Source organism: Rhamphochromis longiceps, linkage group LG15 (genome assembly GCF_057381845.1).
Source record: "Rhamphochromis longiceps isolate RC_006_pf linkage group LG15, R_longiceps_female_GT1.1, whole genome shotgun sequence".
Taxonomy (NCBI): Eukaryota; Metazoa; Chordata; class Actinopteri; order Cichliformes; family Cichlidae; genus Rhamphochromis; species Rhamphochromis longiceps.
In genome coordinates, this window is record NC_140571.1 from 15,387,331 (window position 1) to 15,410,477 (window position 23,147).

The 23,147-nt window shown below is 42.8% G+C and overlaps 1 protein-coding gene across 4 annotated transcripts in view; it reads right to left on the minus strand.

Moving 5' to 3' along the window:
- The window catches only part of gphnb (gephyrin b), a 112,157-nt gene extending 92,087 nt beyond the window's left edge, over window positions 1–20,070 (minus strand). For all 4 annotated transcript variants that reach the window (XM_085382195.1, XM_085382196.1, XM_085382194.1 and 1 more), the window contains exon 1: window positions 19,942–20,070. In XM_085382195.1, coding sequence (XP_085238321.1) covers window positions 19,942–20,005 — 64 coding nt within the window. In that variant the 5' untranslated portion in view covers window positions 20,006–20,070. The remainder of the gene's footprint in view (window positions 1–19,941) is intronic.
- Window positions 20,071–23,147: the final 3,077 nt, after the last annotated feature.

The following is a 23,147-nucleotide window of genomic DNA, read 5'->3' on the forward strand; positions in this document are numbered from 1 at the left end:
ATTTACGGAATTCAGAAAACAACATATTTAAAAGATAATGGATATTGTCATTTTGAGGATTACAAAATGCAAACAAATACCGAGCTGTGTGTGTTATATCTATGACTGCTCCATTAATCGGCCAGGTACCATTCTCTTGTTAGAAGCCAAAATGAGTTTGAGAGCAGCTCTATTGATTTCAATAGAAGTGCTTACACTGGCATCGGTATAGCTGTACATTTTTGATATCTCCTTTAGAAGCCCCCCACCCCCCACCCCACCCCTCTGCCTCCAATTCCCTTCTCTCTCTCTTTCTCTCTCCTCCACTTTCTTCCACCCCCACCTCCTCCTTTATCCTTCCAAGATGCTCATGCGAGGCTGCAGCAGTACAACCACAGATTTACGCATCCCAGTTTGAACATGGAACAACAACATGGAAAAAAAAAAACCCCACTCACCTCACTTATTAAACGTCAATTAAAATGAGTAAAGATCGAAGGGTGGAGAGCGGTTAGCTTCTGAAATGTATAGCTATTGGCTAAGATAAGCAATGGGGCTCTTAATCTGTTGGCGTTCAGGGTTTGTAGTGGTACATATGTGCTGAGGCCTAATCAGATCAGGTATCGATTGGTCTTCATAGAGGAGGAAGCTTAATGCTCTCCCTGCTCCTCTGCGATATGTCTCACTCATATGAAGGAAGGTAGAGAAGCTCAAAGGCAGAGGGAGGAACAGACCAACGGTTATGGTACTGCAATAAGGGTTACAGGTCAAGGTTATACTGACAGAAAGCCACTGAGAATCAGTGTCTCATTTCTGATCAGAGCAAATGGTCACATTCATGCTGAGAGGGGAATCATTTGATGGGCAGGACAAATGCACAACCACAACTCCAATCCTGATTGGGACAAACAAGTCCCAAGAGGTGCAGCTGTCAAGACGATTTCTGGGGCAAAAGAGTCGTCCATATTGTAAGTGACACATTGTTCACTAAGTGGAAAGTTAATCTAAACTGCATCTCCACAGGGTCCCCATGTAGCAAAGATGGCAGCTTCATCATCGCCTGGTCTACCAGCTGCCCTCCCCATGACCAGTCTCCGCTCTCTGTCCACAAATCCCATTTCATGCCAGCCTCGCTTCTAAAAAGGCAAAACAAAAGCCTGATCAGCACAGCTGCGGCTTTAGGACATTGTGCCAACAATCATCGTGAAATCGGTGGAACAGAGCAAAGTAAAACTCTGCAGCAACCAAGAGTACTGAGCACTGCACTCTGCAGCTTTAAACAATATGGGCTTCTTAGGTGTGGAAACTTGTGGCTACTACTTCCTAAAAGTAAACAATGACACCTGCATTATTTAGCTGGTAGGTGTTGAAAGAAAGTGAAAAGAAGCATGAATCAGAAACTGATGCTGTTCTAATGCACCCATCCACTGACAGATCCATGCATCAACCTTCTAAGTATTATTCAGTTCAGGGTTGTGGAGTAGCACTGTAAGCAAAGGCATCCAGTGTTTCCCAGAGTCTCCTTGTGGTTGGACATGCCAAACACTTGAAGCACCTCAACAAGCCCAAATTACACTTTCCACATCCACATAGGCCTGAAGAGGAACAAGCAAAGTGTTTTGCAAATCCCTCAAGTGCGTAAACGATTAGTCGAATAAGCAATTCAATTGAAGGGAAATTAATCAGCAACTAAATTTGCTAAGCTTTTGCTGGCTCTAGCTTCTCAATTCTAAATTGTGGCTTTCATTCTGTGACTTATTTACATAAAAATGAATATCTCTGGGCTATGGACTGTTGGTTGAATAAAACAAACTGAAAACTGTTATGGGATTTTTGCTGTTATGTGATCTTTTAAAGACCAAACAGTGCATTGATTAAATGTAGACATTATCAGCTGAGTATGGATAAGGGTCATTAGTTGCAGGCCTACATCTATCAGTGCATTAAATCTGACTACATCCAGTATAAGCGCTCAAAAATGCAGTGCAGCATTGCTGCAAAGAATTAAAGATCTTTCACAGGATATGCAAAAAGTGATATATTCAGAAATGGCGTCATTGTTGAGAAAATGTACCTAAAGTTGCAAACTCACAGTGGAAATAAAGTCCTGTGGATGAAAGTTACGATGAACACATTCCACACGTTGCCAGTGCTTGTTGATGTGTTTGTTAATGTGTGAGTGGGTGGTAATACATGGGTGTATCAGTATGAATGTGTGCAAATGATTTGACTCCCCTTATTTCCCAGGATGCAGAGTTTTACATGCCCACACACACACACACACACACACACACACACACACACACACACACACACACACACACACACAGAAAGAGGAGTGCCCCGGGCCCAGCTGTACTAATGAAGAAGCCTGTAAGCAGCTACCTTCATTACATTCAATCCTCTGGACAGTGTCAGCAATTACATTGCAGCTTCCCACTGTCAGAGCTCACACATGTATGTACGCACACACACACACACACACACACACACACACACACACACACACTACAGCTGGATACTTCTTCTCCAGACTAATTGAGGTTGATGCAGGGAGGAGTTCCTGTTCCTCTTCTTCTTTAGTAGTGGGTATTTGGCTCAGGCTTGGCTCTTTAAAACCCAAACCTCTCAATGCAAACTTAGATCTACCACCACATCACCATACCCCCTGTGACGACTCACTCTACCAGCCTCTCTGTATGGTGGAGCAGAAGGGAAGCCTGGAGGCAAAGGGGGAAGCGTCCTAATAGAGTGCTCCACTTGCCATATTTTACACATCTCATCACTTATCCCACTGAGACACATACATCTACATGTCACTGTGGGGGCAACTGAAGAGGGAAGATCCTTAAGGATCAGAGAGTTTTTGGGACTGGTGTGATTGTGTGTATAATTCTGTGTTTAAATAAAATCCATTCATCCATCCATCCAGCTTTTTGTGTGTGGGGGGTGGAGCCTATCAAATCAATCAATCCCACTATTGCTGATGAAGATATCCATATGTATGTGATGATATGTAAATAAATGACAGTAGATGGTAATCACCCATTCATCTTTCTACCCCCTGGATTTGCAGCTACTGATTTTTTTCAATGCTCCTTAATTACCTTATTACATTCCTAGTATTATTAGTCCTTTTGGAGCCTTTGGTTGCCCACAGGCACTGGCCACAAACAACAATATCCTCAGTTTATATCCACAGGATGACCTTTTTTCCAGGCTGTTAACAAACCTCTTCGTAAAGGTCATACGTTATAATTAATTTAAAAATTTACTATTTTGCAAATAATCATAAAGTACACCACTTTGACAAAAAGACTAAGGTAATCTCTTCACAACTAACTGTAAAAAAATATTCAGTTAACTTTGATATATGACAAAGAACAGCATTAAATCTTCATACTTGAGGAGCAGGATCCAATAAGTGCTGCTTCACTTGCTGTTAGTGGTATAATTGTTATGAATGGTGCATTTGCGGTACCTCCATGTTGTTGTTTTGAAGCCACAGGTGACAATTGACAATACCAGAAGGTGGAGTGCCAAGTTATCAGCTATATAGTATAATATGAGCGTATGGGTGCACTGCACAGACACATACGCCTGCTAATTTGTGCTAAGAAGAATTGAAATTAGCTGGGATAGCTGTCAGCTATGACAGAAAATGCTATCATCCATCCATTTTCTTCCTCTTATCCAGTTCATGGATCAGTTTATGGTGGGGCTCGAGCCAATCACAGCTGTCACAGAGCAAGAGACAGGGTACAGCCCGGACAGGCTGCTACTCTGATACAAGGCTAGATAGCAAGATACACAACGATTCAGTTCTAAGGACTTAGAATTACCAGTTAACCCAAAATGCATCTTTGCATGCATTTTACATGGGAGGAAGCCAAGGTCCCTGAAGGTAACTTACACAGGCACATGGAGAACATATTAATTTCAAACAGAAAGGCCCCATCCAGCGAGTTGATTTGAACCTTCTTGCTGTCAGGCAACCCACTACACCACTGCATGTTTAGCAAATTATATGTGGACATGGGTCTCAGAAAATCTATACTTGATTCAGGTGTTTTAGTCAATTACAGAACCATTTCCAACCTTCTCAAAAAAATTGTTGAAAATCAAATATGTGATCCTTAGCAGAGGAATAGTTTAATAATAACAAGAAATCCAGCCAGGATTTACAGCACAGAAATTAAGTTACACTAGTGACTTACTAGTTTACTAGCTTGACTTTTAGACTGACTGGTTAGTCATGGAGTCCCCCAAGGCTCTGTTCTAGGTCCCATACTACACATTACACATGGTTGTTTCGAGCCATATTATTTAAAAACACTGCATACATTTCCATTTGAATGCAGATGCCACTCAGTTATATTTATCTGTGAAACAAGGTTACACAAATCCTTTAAATAAACTATCACCATGTCTTAAAGAACTATAAGGGCTAGATGGCATGTAATTCTCTACTGTGATATGCATACAAAATTATTGCATTTGCACATATAATTCTCAAAATCATGTTTGTCTTGCCAGATAGTTACTCTAGAAGGCATTTCCTGGCCTCCAGTCTCATTTACCTTGCACATTAAACACATTTCCATGAACCCAAAGGGTCACTAGAGAAGCTGCAGTTTTTGACCCCCTATGTTTTGGTTTCATTTATCCTCTCTGCAGCTAAAGTACATATAGATTAAACTTAAACAAAAGAAGCTTGTGTTTTTTTTTAAATGTCCCCAAATGGCTGAAGACTGCTACAACATGTAGATGTGCTTATGCAAATCTCAGTAGCAACAGTGCAGCACCACACTGGAATTAGTGAATGTCTGTTTTTCTATTGCATTAGGCAGAATTTCAAGGTAAGCCACAAGTATTGATAATTATTTATCTCTCGAAATCTGCTGCCAATGTAAGAAAAGACAAAACAAGTAAAAATAAGAGGGCTAATGTAACAAAACTGAAGAAACTGAGTGAGACACTCCCTGACTCACATCTTTAAATGTCCAGTGTCACGTGCCAAAACTGAAAAATCACCAGTCATGCCTGTTGCAAGACCATAAATGATGCAAAAGGGCAACAAAGCCGTCAAGCCTTGTCAATCAAATTGACTTTTGTGTTCATGTGTTGAAATTTTATGGCTATGATGTGTGTGAGTATGCGGGCGTGTGGGTGTCTCTTAACATTTGATTCCTAGGTGCCATGATCTGAAAGGATTTTGTGGTAGAAACGGAAAAGGCATGACACTGAATAATGGAGGAGGAGAATAGGAGAACACCTTGACCACACACACACTGGGACGAGGCCGGCCATCAAACACACCTTGTTAGGGGAAGCTGGCCTCCTCCATTATTCACAGGCACATGCTCCCCTCATACTGCTTTGCCGGGGAAGATGGAGTGAGCCGAATGTAGACAGACAGCAAAGGGAAAAAAATGATAAAGGTGGACATAGAAAGAGAGGTGAGGAGACAGGGACAAATATAGTAGGTGAGAAAAAGGGGGAACGGTCTGGGATAAAATGTGTTATAAGAGTAGAAAACGTAGGGTGAATGTGTTATATTTATCTCTGAAATCCTCAGACTTTCTTCAAACTCAATGTCAGTCATCACTGATTCAGAATCGATTTGTGAAACTGACGCAAACATACATGTGCAAGCAAGACAGTGACTTAAATTATCGCTGTCAATTATGAATGCAATTGCAGCATTGTCTCCATAGCGACACCAAACACTGCAGGGGAAAACCTTCATAATGGGGACCACCAAACATGATGGTTAGTGAGAATACATTTTCAAAAGAAGAAAAAGAAACAAAACAATAACAACAACCCCCCCAGTGTGGCACCTTTGCATTTGTTGTTTCTAAAATAGAAGCAATTCAGATGACGGAGGTTCCCAGAAGCATGTGTCACACACATCAATCAGCACGTCTCACCTCGACATGGCTGGTCTTGTGGCCTCGGGAAGGACGGATAATGGTGGGAGGGAAGAGGTCTGAAGAAGTGACGAGCCAATGGATAAGCTGGCAGAAAGTCAAGAAGCAGTGGAAGGGCCATTGCCAAGGGTGACAGCCAGAAGTCACACAGCACCACAGCACTTCCCAGAGGTCCTTTTCCTCCTTCTTGACTCGTGTTTTTGTTCTTATGAATGGCTGATGTTGTGTGCTGCTGACTGATGCTTTCTAACCTCTTTTATTTGCATGTCTGAATGAACATTAAAGGGCTTGTGGTTTTCAATCGTGCACACCTTTTGGGAGAAAAATATTACCGTTTTGAAAAATTATTTTTTCACTTGTCATAACTTTGCTTTGACTTACTCTGTTTTGCCTCCTGTGTTTCATTCCTCATCCCTCTTCAAACTGCACCCCACTCTCCTGCTCTGTTTGGCAAACAATAACAAAATCTCGAAATACTGGAAACCTGAGTGATGTTGACATAAATGAAGTTCCCCGTCTCTTCTTGCAGGGAAGCAAATTTAATAGCTGCTGCACTACATAGAAGATCTCAGAAGCCCCCCTCTCAGCGCATTACTCCTGTCACTGATGGTGGTCCGGGGGTGGGGGTGGGGGCATTTTGTTACATGGCTCATGCAGCATGTCTTGCATTTTGCCATTAAAGTTATTTAGCTGATAAGTATATTGGAAAATTTTAGAAATGAAATGTTTGCATGAAAAGGGGAACTACCTAAGAGTATCTCCTAGAAGTCTTTCACTCCTTATATTGTTGCTGCACAACGGAAGTGGCTAAAACTTATGCAGCAGCTATGAGATTCGTCTACACTTCCCCTGTTTTGCTTACACTGCAGGTATTGCCAATTTGGGAAAATAATTGCGAGAGGAGATAACATGTCTTCGTTTTCCTGAAGCCTTCATTACTTGCTGTGTTAAGTAGACACATATCTTTGGCCAAACGGAATGTGATCACATTTCAGTAATTCCTGTGCATCTTTATGAGATTGACAGATACGCAAACATACTGTGCAGGCTCGCTTTCATGGATGTCTGACTTGGACAAAATGCTTTCCTGGGTCTTCATATATTCATTATACTAGAGTTCAAGGAGTTGCAGTGTACACATAACTCTACAGCACTCGGCCCATGATTTGCTCTTGGTTAACATCAATTGTCTTAAATCAAAAGTATTTCCAAAAAGTGGATGATGATCAGCTTCTAGCGACAAGTCTTTGCACTCTGCTTTGCTAGACATTTAATTTTTGTTTCCACAGTCTGTTATCTGTTGTATAGCTTACGCTTAATGTAGTCTTACTCATCCAGACTAGGGAACACTTTTGCTTGGCATTTTACGGTTGGCGCGTGCATTTTCTGTATACGTCAGTCATATTCACTTATCTGTGCAAAGCCAAAATTTTCATCAAGATTAAAATTCAATTAATTGTGCAGTCCTAACTTATACCTTTCCATGCCCCAAATTCTAACACTGCTTCTGCACTAAAAATCTGCACTCTCCAAGCCAAAATCAACACTATTTAATTGGTGCCATTTATATATTGTCTCTGATCTTGGTTGTAGTGTGCCTTTGAATGAATTTGTCTGCCATGACATGACATAAAAAAGGCTGATAATAATACAGTTTCTGCTGACGTTAACTACGATCAATAAAAAAAATCCAGGAAATTATCCTCCGGTCTTATCACCAAAATTAACATGCATTGAGCCCCAGAAAATCAGAAAATTAAACCAATATGGTAACAATAGATTCAAGTATTATAACAGACATAGTGATTTGTGTGTGCATCCAACCAGAAAACACCAGCAGTGTATATCAAGCAGGTAGTGGGCAGCTCAGACAGTAACAGACACCAAATATAAGCAAGGTGTTTACTGTGAGGATCTCAGCATAATTGATGTGTCCAGCAGCCGGCATTTTGAGGGACAAATCTGATTTCATCATGATTATGTCAGACATATTTCAAATCTGTACAACACATCTAAATTATATCCAGGTTCTAGCTACAGTATGTTTAGTGTCAGTGGGGGAGGACGCTCTCTGGCTGAAGAACTACTAGATCGCATTAGGAAAAGGAGTTGAGCTGCTATTTAAATTAAAGAAACAGAATATTTACGTCCAGATGAACAGAATCAACTTTTGGAGAATATTTATGGATCTTTTGGGCCAACTGAAATGTTGTATTGCATTGAAGCAGACACCAGGTGAGACAATCCAGAAACCAAAGCATTTGTTTCAAGAAAATGAGGCCCTACCTATAGACTATTAGCATTGTTACCCTAGCCCCTGCTCTCAACAAGGAGCTCCCTGTCTCATCAGCACCCAGTCAGTCTGCAACAAATCTTAGATACAGGCGATCTGACCTTGTCCTCAGAGTAAAACATGGTGGAAGCATATGTTTCAGACGCCTGTTAGATCAGGAATGATAAAGTCGCATGGTGGCATCTCAGCACATGGAGGCCACTGATGCTTTTCCCCTTCGTTCTTTTTCCATCATCGTTTATCTTTTGCTTCCTCCAGCCCTAATTAACAGCTCAAGCCAAGACAGAGGATCCAGCATTAAGAGTAACTCATCAGTTAAAACCACCACTCTATCTTTTATCTCCATCTCTATCTCCATCACTCAGCAGCTTCTCTCCTCGCACAGGTCATCGCAGAAGACGGACCTGAGCAAAGGAGGGGGGCACCCCTTGCTGTCTGTAGACAGCCCAGAAGTGTCCTTCATCTCAAAAGTTTAGCGTTCTTGGAAACATATAAACATATAATACATATAATAAACAATTATTTAACAATAACTTTGCTTCTGATCATTTTAAAGGGCATGGGATATATCTCCTGATGGTAAATGGGTTATTTATTTTACTGTTGTTGTTGTTTTTTTTGTTTTGTTTTTTACAACAATTAACCTTATTTGTTCTCTTGCTCCAAAGGTCAAATTACATTGTTGTCAAAGTGCAAAACTTCTCTTGGAAAAGAAGACAGAAAAAGTAGAGTAATTGCAGTACTTACTCTGTACTTTGATCCAAGCCATTTCAGGTGAAATAGGTGAAAAATATTTAAATATACACAAATTTTTGTACTGAGAACAAAAACCAATAGATCTTAAATTACATAAATGCAGTAGTGACTCTTACACTGCACTGAAGTAAAACAAATGGTAAATAACTTCTTCAAAAGTTCAATAGCAAAAACACTGGGCTCGATTCCTCCATTCTCATTTATGATTTCCCTGCCTTTGACCATGAGAAGCAACAACATAGCATGATGGTGCCACCACATTTTTCTGGAAAAGTCTGCACTAAACAGGAGATGAGGAATGCCTGTCAAGAGTGGCTTTCCTCTAAATACTCCTTCATAAAATTGATGGAGTGCTCCTGAGATGGTTGGATTTTAGGCCAGGTGCTTCTCTTACCTCTGCAGAGGACATCAATCCTGGAACTCAGTGGCCATGAGCTTTGTGGTGACCTCCCAGAGAAAAGACACCGGCCTGAGCAAAGGAGTTCAGTCTCGGTTGTGCTCAGTTACTCAGTTTAGCTGGACAGCTGCAGTCCCAGTGGTCCCAAACTTCTTCCTATTGAGGCCACTGAGTGAGCACTCAGACGTTTCGAAGTGGATTTTAGACTTTTGCTCACTGCTTAACACCATAATTCCCTCCACACTCACCACCAAGCTGGAGCATCTGGGACTCAGCTCATCTATGTGTCTGTGGATCTCCAACTTCCTAACTGGCAGACCACAGGCAGTAAGGATGGGCGGACATGTCTCAGCCTCCACCACTCTCAGCACTGGAGCCCCCCAGGGGTGTGTTCTGAGCCCCCTGCTGTACTCTTTGTACACATATGACTGTGTGGCCACTACCAGCTCCACCACCATCATCAAGTTTGCTGACGACACCGTCGTGGTGGGCCTGATCTCTGATAACAACGAGACGGCCTACCTGAAGGAGATTAGGAATCTGGAGAACTGGTGCCAGAGGAACAACCTCCTTCTAAACGTCAGTAAGACAAAGGAGCTGATAGTGGACTTCAGCACTAAGCAGGAGAGGAACTACCAGACCCCCGTCATCAACGAGTGCCCAGTGGAGAGAGTGGACAGCTTCAAATACCTCGGAGTTCACATCACGCAGGACCTGTCATGGTCCTGTCACATCAACACCGTGGTGAAAAAGGCCCGACAGCGTCTCTACCACCTCAGACGCTTGAGAGACTTCCAACTGCCCTCCAAGGTGCTCAGGAACTTTTACTCGTGCACCATAGAGAGCATCCTGGCGGGAAACATCTTAACCTGGTTCGGGAACAGCACCATGCAGGACAGACGAGCTCTACAGAGGGTTGTGCGGTCAGCTGAGCGCACCATCCGCTCCGAGCTCCCTGACCTGCACTCAATCTACAGCAGGCGGTGCTGGACCAAGGCCAGGAAGATCGTGAAGGACCTCAGCCATCCCAACAACAGACTGTTCTCTCTGTTGAGGTCAGGAAAGCGATTCCGCTCCCTGAAGACCAACACAGAGAGACTGAGGAGGAGCTTCTTCCCGCAGGCGATACGGTCTCTCAATCACACCACCACACAGTACTGACCCACACATACAGTTCTTACACACACACTGGACTTTCTGGACTTTGGTTTTGCACAACACTGGTCACTATATTCTTCATTTCCGGTTAATACTTGTACAGCTGCTGTTATTGTGTATATATTTATTTAGATTTAGATTTCTTCATACATTCTTATATAGTTCTATATTGTGTATTGTGTATTTTGTTGTACAGTTATTTTATTTTCAACTTTAATTTATATATTTATCTTTATCTTATTCTTCCCAGTTAAATTTACCCTTCATTCTAATTTGTGTTGTACAGTTATTTCATTTTTAACCTTAATTTATATTCTATTCCTTCCTAGTTAAATTTACCCTTTTTAATTTTTCATATTTATTTCCTATCTTATTCATAGCCTTTTCCTTTTTTGTTTTCTTTAGGTCACGAGCAGTTGTCCAAGCATTTCACTACATATCGTACTGTGTATGACTGTGTACGTGACAAATAAAATTTGAATTTGAATTTGAATTTTGAATTTGCTACATATTTCATAGACACTCAGAGAGTTCCTTTGACTTCATGGCTTGTTTTTGTCCTGATGTACAGTATAATTGTGGCACCTTATAGAAAGGGGCGTGCCTTTAAAAATTACATTTAATTAATTACGTTTGCCACAGCTGAGCTCCAATCAAGGTCTAGAGTCATCTCAAGGGCAATCATAGGCAATATGCACCTGACTCTCAAGTGTCATGACAATGAGTCTGAATACTTTTGTAAAACAGAGTTTTCAGTTTATTTTTTGTCACTGGTGCAAAAAGTTTGAATTGTTTTTAATTGGTTTAAACGAAATGCGAATACTTACTAAAGCAACTGTATGCAAATGTCTATCATATTGATAATAATAACATAATAATTTCAGTCAAGAGAGCTGGTAATAGCTCATGACCTTATGATGCCTTTTTAGAAATTTGTAGCTAAGAACTAATTATAATAAATTTTATCAGGTACACCTGTTCACCTGTTCTTTTATGGAAATAGCTAATCAGCCAATCAGGTGGAAGCAGCTCATTGATTTAGGCATGTAGACATGGTCAAGACAACCTGCTGAAGTTCAAACTGAACATCAGACCGGAGTAGAAGGGTGATTTAAGTGACTTTGAATGTGGCATCATCAGAAATAGCTGATCTGTTGGGATTTTCCCACACAACACTCTTCGAGGTTTACCAAACACCTTCTGTAAAGGAGAAAATATCTAGTGAGCGACAGCTCTCAGGGTTGATCGTCGAGTCAGAGGAGAATGGCTTCAAGTTGGTAGGAAGGCAAAGCAGCTCAAATAAACACTTGCTGGAACCAAGAGATGAAGATGAGTATTTCTGAATGTGCAACACACTGAACTTTGAAGCAGATGGGCTACAGCAGCAGCAGACCACACTGGGTTGGTCAGCTAAGAACAAGGACCTAAATCATGAGGCTATGATTCACAAAACTGGACAACAGAAGACTGGAGAAATGTTGCCTTGTCTCGATCTCTGTAGTCATATTCAGATGTTAGAGTCAGAATTTGGTATAAAGAACATGAAAGCATGGCGCCATTCAACCTTGTCACAACAATTCAAACTGGTGGTGGTGGCATAATGCTGTTGTTTCTGATCACGTCCCTTTATGCAAACACTGTGATCACCATCTTCGTGATGTCTCCTTCCAGCAGGATAATACATCATGTCACAAAGCTCAAAAAATCTCTATGAGTTCTATGCACTCAAATGGCTCCCACAGTCGGCAGAGCACCTTTGGGATGTGGTGGAACAGGAGAGTGACATGCATGTGTTGGCAAGAAAACATCACACAGATGCCATAGAGATATCCTGTCAGTCAGGATAGTCTTTCCTGTTTATCATCAATCATTTCAAGTTAAGTGCTTCGACTAAAAAGCTCCATTCATCTATGTTCTTAACTGCCTAGGGTCACAGGTGGTGGGATAATACCTATGCCAACCCACACTGCGCAAGAGGAGAGGTACACCATGTACAGGTAGCCAGACTATCACAAAGCTAACAATTCCAAATCCTTCATTCTAAAAATACCAAGCACAAATGTCCTTTTCTTGTCTAAACTGCTTATCGCGTCAAATGAATGACAGACTGTAGCACTGCTTTATGCCTAGAGGGAGTGGGAACCAACCAACTCTCCTACACCTACGCGTTTAGTCTGGGAATGGCTTTCCAGGCAGCTCCGACGGAGCTCTTCTCTGGAGAGTTGACAAGAGCCTACATAAGCGGAGGAGACCCCGCCAATACAGTCTGCCTCTTGTTCTAACTCGCAATTCCAACTGAAGACTATTTAGAGTAAGGGAGAATCATTTCCATGGGCTATGAAAGCAGAGACAGAGAAAGAGAGAAAGCCAGAGAGAGTGAGGGGTGTGTGCAATGGAGAGGAGAGGACAGGAGAGTAGAGGGGAGTCACCCCCCTCCCGGCCCAGCACACCCTGCAATCCCCACTACTAGATGCTGAAAATAATTCCTTTGCAGTGAAGACTTAATTCTCATTCTGTGTTCGTGTCCCTGATCCCGTATTGTCTATTCTGGTCATGTGGTCTGCCTGCCTTACTGCTGTCCGCTGTGACAGCTGTGTGTGTATGTGTATTTGATGCAGAGAGCGAGCGAGTGAGAGAGAGAGAGAGAGAGAGAGAGGGAGAGAGAACGAGTGAGAAAAGGGTCAGTCTGTGTATTACCTACTGCTACAGTATGAGCTGCACCCATACAAAAGACAAATCCTTGTCTGACCACATGCAAATAAAGGGCTCAGATAGATGTAGAGTCCAAAGAGGAACCATTAAGGTGCATGCCTGCGTTTTAACAACGGCACCACTTTGCCTTCCATGCCTATGGGATTGTAACATGATGAACATTTCCAGTTTGACAGCCTGCTGGAAGCCTACGCATCAGTGATGATGCAGGCAACAACCACCAAAGTCTAAATAAATACAAAGAAATCCCTCAGATTTGGCTCAGAGATGATCTAAAAATACTGGAATCAGATGAGAAATAAGCAGCAGGAACAAGTATATGCTCATTTTTTTTTCTCCCGATTTAGCGCTTCTGTTCCAAGTGTATCCCTCTCAGACTAGCATATTGTTGAACAGATGCCCACATATCATTGCAAGGGATCACTCCAGTAACAGCTCATAGATGATTCAACCGTACGCAGACACAAAGAGTAGGGTCAAAACAGGAAAAAGGAGGAATAAAATCATGCTAGTGGGTAGACACACGCCTGGGGCTCACTGATTCCCATTCAAACCACGTATCTTTATAGCACCAGAGAACCGACTGTTAACATTTATTTTGTGTTTTTGTTATCCTGTCATGATGTCAGCTTTGTCAGGATATTACGTTTGCCTGTCTAAGCGTCAGCGAAGTGGAAAATGGGAAGGAATGATAATAATCTTGTGATGCTAATGGGATCAATGACAGGCTGGTGGCCACGAGGGAGTTAGCAATGACTTTTTTGAGCTTGCTTTGTAGTGTAGTTGTGCATTTTTTGCCATTGCCTATGGATAACTGGCCAAATGAAGAAAACACGACACTACAACAGCTACAATGAGTTTGAGAACATCTTCCAGATTGAAAGATTGTACTGCTGTTAACTGTACAGACAACCAGAAAAGTGTGTAAACAGTTATTTGCTTCTTTCAGTACATAGTGCTGTTATTAAAAAGCAAAGAGTTTAACTGAAAAGGATGCAAATTTCGAATTAAATCTGTCTTATATCACATTTTTTTCATATAAAAATAGGCTAAACTACATATCCCATATCACTTATCCATCCAGTACCGCCACGCACTGTCATTTTACATCTTTCCTTAGTGACAATCGGTGTCCATTGTGGATAGGTTGCCAGTCAAACACAGATCACACACCTTTACACCTACGGGCCGATTAGGTTAACCTAACCTTCATCTCATCAGACTGTGGGAGGAAGCCTGAGCACCTGCTGAAAATCCACAGGCTAGAGGAGAACATGCACACTCTACAAGAAGCCAAAACCTTTCTTTAAGATCCTATTTCATTTAACATTTGCAGACAACACTGATCAGTCTCCTGGCTCTTGTTTGTTTAATGCTTGAAGCCATAAGGTAATCCCACAATGGCTTCCCACCAGCAAAAAAAATGTCCATTTGCTTGTTTGCAACAAAGCAACAGCCCCTGGGGGATGAAAAATAAAACCAACACGTATGTGCCAAAAACATTGCAGTTCCTGGAATCGCCACTTGGCTCCAAAACCAAGTCAATCCCCATAGATTCCAATATTAAAATGGCTTTAGAGCATAAAATATGCCTACATGAATAGTTTACAGCCTGGTATAAAAATGGATTTGGTATCTATTGATAAATTCTCCCTTATTTAATGTTAATTTCATTAGGCCGTAAATAAGAAACAGCTTCTGATTGCAGCTGTAGCCGATATCTGTTTGCCGAATGACTGAGCTGAACCTCTCAACCATGTTTGCGGTGTTGTTGTCTTTAGTTCATTTCTACTATTTCATTAGTAACTTAGCATTGCTGCCCTTCACCTCCCCTAATTCAGACATGGAACTGGACCTCTAGGCCATACTGGGAGTGCTGCTGCTGCACTTAATGAAAGATGAATTACAGGGCTTGCAGTTAATTGTAAAAACAGACCATGCAGAACATGTGTTCCTTGTTTTGGTTTGCCAACATTTTTATTTATATGTTATTTAACACTAATTATCAGGTATCTGTGTGATTCAATCCTACAATTTATGGATGCAGTTTGCCAACCTCCCTGTAGCTTGCCAATTAATGCAGCAATAATAATGACCATATTGTCTAAATGCCGTCACTGTTGGCTCTAAAAAAAAAGCCCAAGATGGGAATGGCCACAATGCCAAAAACTGCACTTTGCTTTGTTGAGTCATAAATAGACACTAAGAGGAAATTGCTCCATTATTTGGCACACACCCGTGTTGTTTGGTGACACCCGATAGCATTTTGGTCAAGGTACGCTGGCAAGCTGCTCCACCTCTTGCTGACTTGACTCCTGTTACTCTTGAGAGCCTCTTTAGCACCTAAGTTGTTAAGGTGAGTTTGGGATAAACTCCAGAGATTAAATTACGTGGAAAAGCTGATTAAATAGTTATTATCCCATCTGCAGCCAGACAAGTACACACACAAGAAGGTACACTTACATCTCCGCAATCCCGTGAGCCTGCACACTTGCACACGAGCAAAATACATTAAGGCTGAAGGGAACTAATGCAAAATTTTTGTGGTTGAAATTTTTGGGGCACTGTTCAATAAGCAGGGGAAATACATATATGTTCAAAAAATAATTACTTTACTCTCCTACTTCTTTTTTCTGTTGTTCTGTCTCATTTTTAGGACAGCATGTTGGGTCTTTAACTCAGCAATAAAATGCAGACTTCATATGATTAAAAAAAAAAAGACCACCATCCTTTCCAAATGAATGCTTCATTCATTCATTCTGATGAGATTCACAGAATTAGTTCTACTTAAGAGAGGAATGGAGAGCGTGATCTAAATGTGGTTGTTTTGGGAAGCTTGCCTGCTGTCAGTTCATGTCTTTCTGATAGACATGTAAGTTTGGAGAGATGCCCACATGTCCCTGAGCCTCTCTGAGTTCTTAAAACCAAGGAAGATAGAAAAAGAGAAAAAAATATATGTGTGGGGTGGGGAGGTAGAGACAAGACAGAGAAAGAGGTACAAGGAGATCGGAGAGGGAAAAACATGTGCTGACTGTCGCACAGTGGAGCTTTCCTGCCTCGGCTCTTCGTCGGAAGCTTGGTGGTTAGGTTGTGTCCAAGTCTCTTTGAGGAAAGGCTAGCGTTAACCCACACACAACATCCACCATCAATGGAGTTTTCAGTGGGCTGCGAATCAAGCCACACATCCAAGAGCATCCGTGGCGTTTGCACGGGGCGCTGCCGTGTAATAATACTGTATGGTCCCACACATACGTGCCAGCTTTGCACAGATTAAAAGCCACTGAATGCCTTTTGCTGCTCTCTCTCTCTCTTTCTCACTCAGTCTCTCTCTTACACACTCTCTCAGTGTGCGTGATCATGGGAGGTATGCATACAGAGGCTATATTTGGGGCTGGGGGGATTTGGAAGCTGTGTTTCCCAGCCAGAGCTTGGTATTACTACACAAAGATGAAGAGCAAAGCGGAGTCACATGCAAATGCACATACTGTGCATGCAAAGGACACACACATACACACACAATTCAGACAAAAACTGGAGCGAACCTGGACCTCAGAAGGCAAGATGTCATAGAATAGTCAAAATTTTTGCCATATTTTTATACAAAGTACATTTTGTAAATGCATAATATACATCATGCCAAGTCAGACCACTAATTTAGCAAGAAATATATGACATGTGAGTGTTTGAATGGAGCACGCAAATGCATATGCAACAAACAAGAACACACTCACAGGAAGTGAGTGCGTAGATGAGTGCTCAGACCCTGAGGCAGGCCCAGGGTGGGAGGCATAGGACAATTAAAATTCACGGTAAAGTGGAAGAAACACAGACAGTTCGAAAGTAGCCACTGAGCAATCATGCATAAAAATACACAACCACACAAGCACTTACATACAGGTAGACGCAAAAAAATAAAACAAGCACACACAAAGGTTGAGCTCAGCGTGAGAAGCTTTCATCCACTCCTAACAAAGCTCATATTTTCAATGTGATATCTTTGACAAGTGACAGCATGTTCACCCCAATTATCCAGTTTTCTATCTCCCTCTCCTCACAAATAAACCCCACCTCTTCTTCAAACGTTCAACAAAATACATACATTACCTCCCCCCCCCCTCTCTCTCTTTCTCTCTAATACACACACACACACACACTTGGAGATGCCAGCTCACCTCTCCTGCACTGTGTCCAGGGTCTAAACAGAGATGTCCCCTGGGCTCTGTCACCTGTCTAAAGAGATGTGGGGCTAAGTGATGGAGGAGGATGAGCCAAGGTCTCATCTGCTCCCTGGTGACTGAATGCAGGAGTGGACGGGTGACCTTTGACCCTGGCAGAAAAGGAGATTGAGCAACGCTCCAGACTCCATTAGCATTCTGCTCACACACACGGCCCATACCATAGCAGACTCGGAATGAACACTGTCGATGTAGAAGACTGAGGCTTAGCAACAAGGTTCTGAGTTGTAAGAGAGATTCAGTCAACCTGAATGCTTTGCTTCTTTCTGGCATCACAGCAGGGGAGTTTTTTTTTTTTTGCTGTCAAAATACATCATCTCTCAGTAAATTCCCCAAAAGGAGAAAAAAAACCCACCCAAAACAAAACACGCAGAGGTTATTGTAGTAATCCTAGCATGATTAGAGTCTTAAAAGACCAGGGGTCAGGTACAACATGGGAACTTAATGCCATTGTGCACCATTTCCTGCAGGATTTTCCCCTCACGCCATTGATGCTTTGTTTCACCTGACAGTGCGAGCCTTCCTTTTCCATATGCACACACAAATACATCAAAAAGACAAATAAGCTGTCGGTTGTGTCTCTGTGCGTCTCAACATCGGCATATGTATGCGGGAATTGTCAACACTGCACAGCAAGATCAAACTGGCAATCTGTCAGTTTGCTGGGGATACAGTTGGGGATTTAAGTGACTGATGACACACACAGAAATTAACAGACTCTAATGTGGCGTGGGCCTTAATGTCAGTTTAAAAAAAATGAAAAAGGGATGAGTATCCTTTGACCTCCAGTTGGTGATGAACATAAGCCACCTAACAGCCACCAACATAATCAGAATCCACAAGAAAAGCTTACTTCCAATTTTAATGCCAAATCCTCATCAGCCGATGACTATTTCTCTTTGGAACTCCCCATCATACAGCCCAAAAACGATGATGTAGATAAGAAGAGAAATCAAAGTGGCTTGGGATGCGTTTATCCTCCGCTACATTCCCGGCTGTATCTACCTCATGCAGTATTTACTGTGGTAGGGTCAGTACCGCACTGATTTGTGAGTGACGCTTGGATTTCAGCACCACGGACAGCGCGTTGCCTCTTTCCTCCAGCGCTAGGAGAGGAGGGAGAGGAGGAGGAGGGATGGAGATGGAGACGAGTGGTTGTGGTGGTGGTGTTGTTGTTGGTGATGGAGGGGGTTTCCCTGGCAGATTTCAGCAGAGGGTCTACACAGTCATTCCTCCATCGCTGCAAACCGCCTACTACCTCCTCCGTACTGGATTTCCATACGGAGGAATACCATATGTGTGTGAGAGAGATCACGGCTTTTCATGAAATATTGATCGATCCAGCCTCATGGACACGGAGAGGAAGAGAGAGGGAAAGGGAGGGGGTGAGGGGGGAAGGTTGGAGGGGGGTGGAGGGGGGGTATTCCTTTGCACAGCCTTTATCATGCTCCCACTACCAGCACCGATATCGTCTCCATCCCTCCCTCCCTCGCTCCATATCACTAAAAAAAGCAAATCTGTTTCATTTACTTTCCGATCATGACCACAACTGCTGATTTTCGCCTCGCCTTATGCTTTACCGATTTGAAACATGACAAAGCAGCAGTCTAACACACACACACGCGCGCGTGACAGATATGGGTAAAATGAAGGCCGGCGGCGACCAGATCCAACACCATCCGCCGTCTCATAGCCTCACATCGCATCTAAACGCAGAACGTTTCCAGTGTTGGTAAGCGAGAGACGCGCCGTCATCGCTCTGCGTTCAGAGGAATGTCGGGATTCACCGGTGTGTTCAGCCCTACCAAACCGAGCCAGAGCTGTTATCATACAGCCCAAACTTCTCGGTCGGCAATGTCATTCACAAAATAACCCCCAGTGAGCCGTCTAACACTCATTTCACTGAATTTCTCACATCAGCCACTGCTCTAAATAGGCCAAAGATGCGCTCATCATCATCACCACCACATCCACCTTCAGCAACTGTCGTGAGCAGCACTTAAAAAAATGCTGTGGTCAGTTGGGTGTCCGTAATGCAACATAGAGGCTGAGCATCTTCAGTATCGACACAACACACGGTCAGCTGTAATTCTCAGCTTTGACAAGCAGATAGGGGCATGAATTATTCAATGCACAAACTGAGCGCTTCTTCTTCTTCAGCATCAGCAGCAGCAGGGAAAACGGCTCGACAAGAAATCTACACACGCCAATGCAGAGCCCACATTTACCACATTAGCACTGGTTGTCATGCATACCGGTAAGAGAGGAGAGAGGGGGGAAAAAACCCCAAGACCCGGCTTTAAATCAGCGTCGCCTTCAAGAGGCTGAAAAAAAAAATCAGCGAGAGACTCAGAGCCGCCGCCGCCGCCAAGCAAAGCCAGCCGACACGTATGAAGAACCGGGCCGGCAGCCGGCGGAAATGAATTCACAGAAACATGAGCGAAAGATGAAACGGGCGGTGGACATTTCTGCGTTTACCTGTCAAGACTCCGACCCGGATTTGGTGGTCGTGGTTCGTTAAAATCATCCCGTCTGACGCCATGTTCAGCAGCGCTGTCGCCCGCACCGAGAACTCACGGCAGGGCCCAGAGCCGATCGCATCGAACTTAGTCGGGAGAGGGAGGGGAGGAGGAGGAAGAGGAGGAGGAGAAAGCTCTGGAGGAGGGCTGGGATACAGCAAAATAAATAAATAAATAAATAAATAGACGAGAGGAGTAGAACGCCGAGCGATCATCGGGACACCTACAGATAAGCGGGCAGGATGCGGGGGCCGTTTAAACCGCACACATCACTCTGCTGGCCGCCAGCCACGGTTGTAGTGTGGATCCTAGATTATTTCTTATGGAGACCATTATTTTCTGAGAAGGCTTTTAGGGAGACTGATTAACAGTAGTTACGTCTGCAGACGTCACTCAGTTTATATGTCATGCATCCTTCGGAGTTAGGAAGGCTTCATGGACCCTAAAACGTGATTAATAACAGCATCCTTTCTACGATCTGAAAACCCAATTAAGCCCCTTCCTCCGTCCAGCTCTTCCTTTTTAAGATGCCACCTGCTTTATTAGATTAAAGGGGGGCCCTCAAACAGCAAGGTCAACACTCTAGAGATGTTGCGGCTGTGTCTCAATGCAAAGGCTTAAGAGGAGATCACAGTCTGACCTGTAAAAATGCAACTACATCCCCGGGCAAAAAAGCACCGCTGCTATTTATGGACTGGCCTCATGCTTCCATGGTGTATTATTCTCATTGGGGGGGGGGGGGGGGGGGGGGGAATCTATCATAATTCATCAGCACAGGTATATGAGCACACTAAAGGAGGAAGAAATGAGACAGCTCCTCTAGGTTTTTTATCAGTGTTGCCATATTCTTGTCCAATGACCCAACCAAGTGCATGGCACAGTTTCCACTCTTTTCTTACTCATCTGTTACACAGCGAAGCATCAGGGGTGCTCTGACAAGGACATGAAACAAGACATTCAAGGGCTTATTGAACGCCTTCCTGATCTTCCCTGGAAGTTTGATGTCCTGTTGTGCACTGTTGCCTTGCACTGCATACCTCAGTTGGATACCAGTTACATAACCTGTCCGAGCTAAATGCTCCCGGTCCTGTTTTTTCTCTCTTTAAATTCACATTTATTAAGGCCATGGAATACATACCACGCATCTTCATGTACTTTTTCTTTAAAAAACAAGAAAACAAAAAAAAAACAATGCACACAGTCAAAAACCTTACATATACAATATACAAATAAAATGGGTGCAATCATTTTATTATTACTGACAGACAAATTCAAAACTATTTACCCCAAAATGCAAAGCACTGGAAATAGTCTTCTTTGAAATGAATACATCAAAGAGGTGGTACGATTTACAGAAGGGTGATGAGAACCTGAATGAAGCGAGGGTCTGGAGAAGGCCACACCCAAGATTCACAGACAAAACAACGTAGTACACCAACACACAGAGAAAAAAGGGAGGGGAAAAAAGAAAGAGTCAATGCTTTTTTTGACTTTCTTTTAGAAACGCTGAAAAACATGTTCAATTCGATTCAATTCAATGAAATTTTATTTATATAGCGCCACATCACAACAGTAGTTGCCTCTAGGTGCTTTATATTATGAGGTAAAGTGCGATAATACAGATGTCCGGTATTCTTCCCTCCAGCACAGCATCACAAAAGCTTACACATCTGTCAGCTTGTCAATGAGACACCAGTGTTAAATACTTACCAATTGTTAATAGTGAGGATTAGCATGCCCAGATGAACTGCGCATATGTGCACATACAATGCAAACAGACGGTGCCTCTCTCTTTCTCTTGCTCTCTCACACACACATACACAAATATTCGCAGACACACTCTGTGGTCCAGAGCTGGCAAGCTTTCCTGGAAGGCTGGAATTCCCTAGTTGGCATAGAGAGGGAAACTGAGAAAAAAAGATAGTAGAGGAGAGATGTACAGAGGAGGGGAGGGAGGGAGTCATCAGGCTGAAGACATTGGGGACCCCATCTGGTGTGTAGAGGACTGTGTTTATGTAGTGTGCAAATAAGTATGCTTGTGCACAAGTGCGTGTTATAATGATGGTGTAATTACCTCACTGTCGGTCGAGCTGCTCGCTGTTCATGGCTAGGTGACGGAGAGGCAAGGGCCATCGCTCTCCCCTTTTGCCTCACCATCCATCACAATAAAAAGCAGAGCCTCGGTAGACAGAGAGAGCCGTAAACATATGCATCCTCATCTTTGTGGTGAGCGCAGGGAATCCCCTTGTTTTCCCAAGATAGAAAGAAGAGAAAGGGGTGCAGCCAGAGGACAGCCGCCTGTTCTGGGTGTTTGTGTTTTACAGCATTAGAGGCACTTAAACTCTGTCTTTAGGCTGCTGGGGACTCTGGCAGGGGAATCTCCCACAAAACTACAGAAAGCAAATTTAGCTGTTGTAAATGCAAACACAGCATAAAGAGGATAACCTACTCAACCTCAGAGACAAACAAGGACATATTTCTGCATAAATGCCCTTTGTTATTTTGATTTCATAATTTCCCCAAAGTCTCTGGACTGGTGAAATGGCTGGAAAAAGTAACAGATACTTCCAATGCCATAAAACATGCAGGATGTTGTCACCAAAGAGCCGTAAAGCTTTACTTCCACTCCAATGATCCCAAGCCTGCCCCCATTCCTAAAAAGAAAACAGCAGGCTGAAGTTGTTACATGCATGATAAAGCGTGCAGCTGCAAGTTTTACAGGGTTCCACAAAGTTAAACACCACTTTATGGCGATGTACCTCATCATTTAATATAGGTCAAATATTTCAGTTAAAACCAAATGTGTGTTTGATTAGTCAAAGTTCAGTCTTTCTTCTTTTTTTTTCTTTTAAGAAAGACTTAATGGATTTATGTCACTTGCATTTTTTGGAGCAGGCAGTTTGACTCTAACTCCCTGCACCAATCATATGTCGTCTTGGAAATGTTCCCCTGCTCACGGTGGGATGCTGTTCCTTAATTAAAATAAGAGGTGGAAAAAAGTAAACAAGAAAAGGGAAACTTACCTTCGGGCTTTTTTAGCATTATTCCCTGATGCCTTCTGCAGAATACCTGACTAAATGTGGCCTGAGCTGAAAAAGGGGAAGAGAGCGAGGAAGGGAAAAAAAACCCCCAAAACAATTATCCATCTGCGAATGAGCAGCAGAC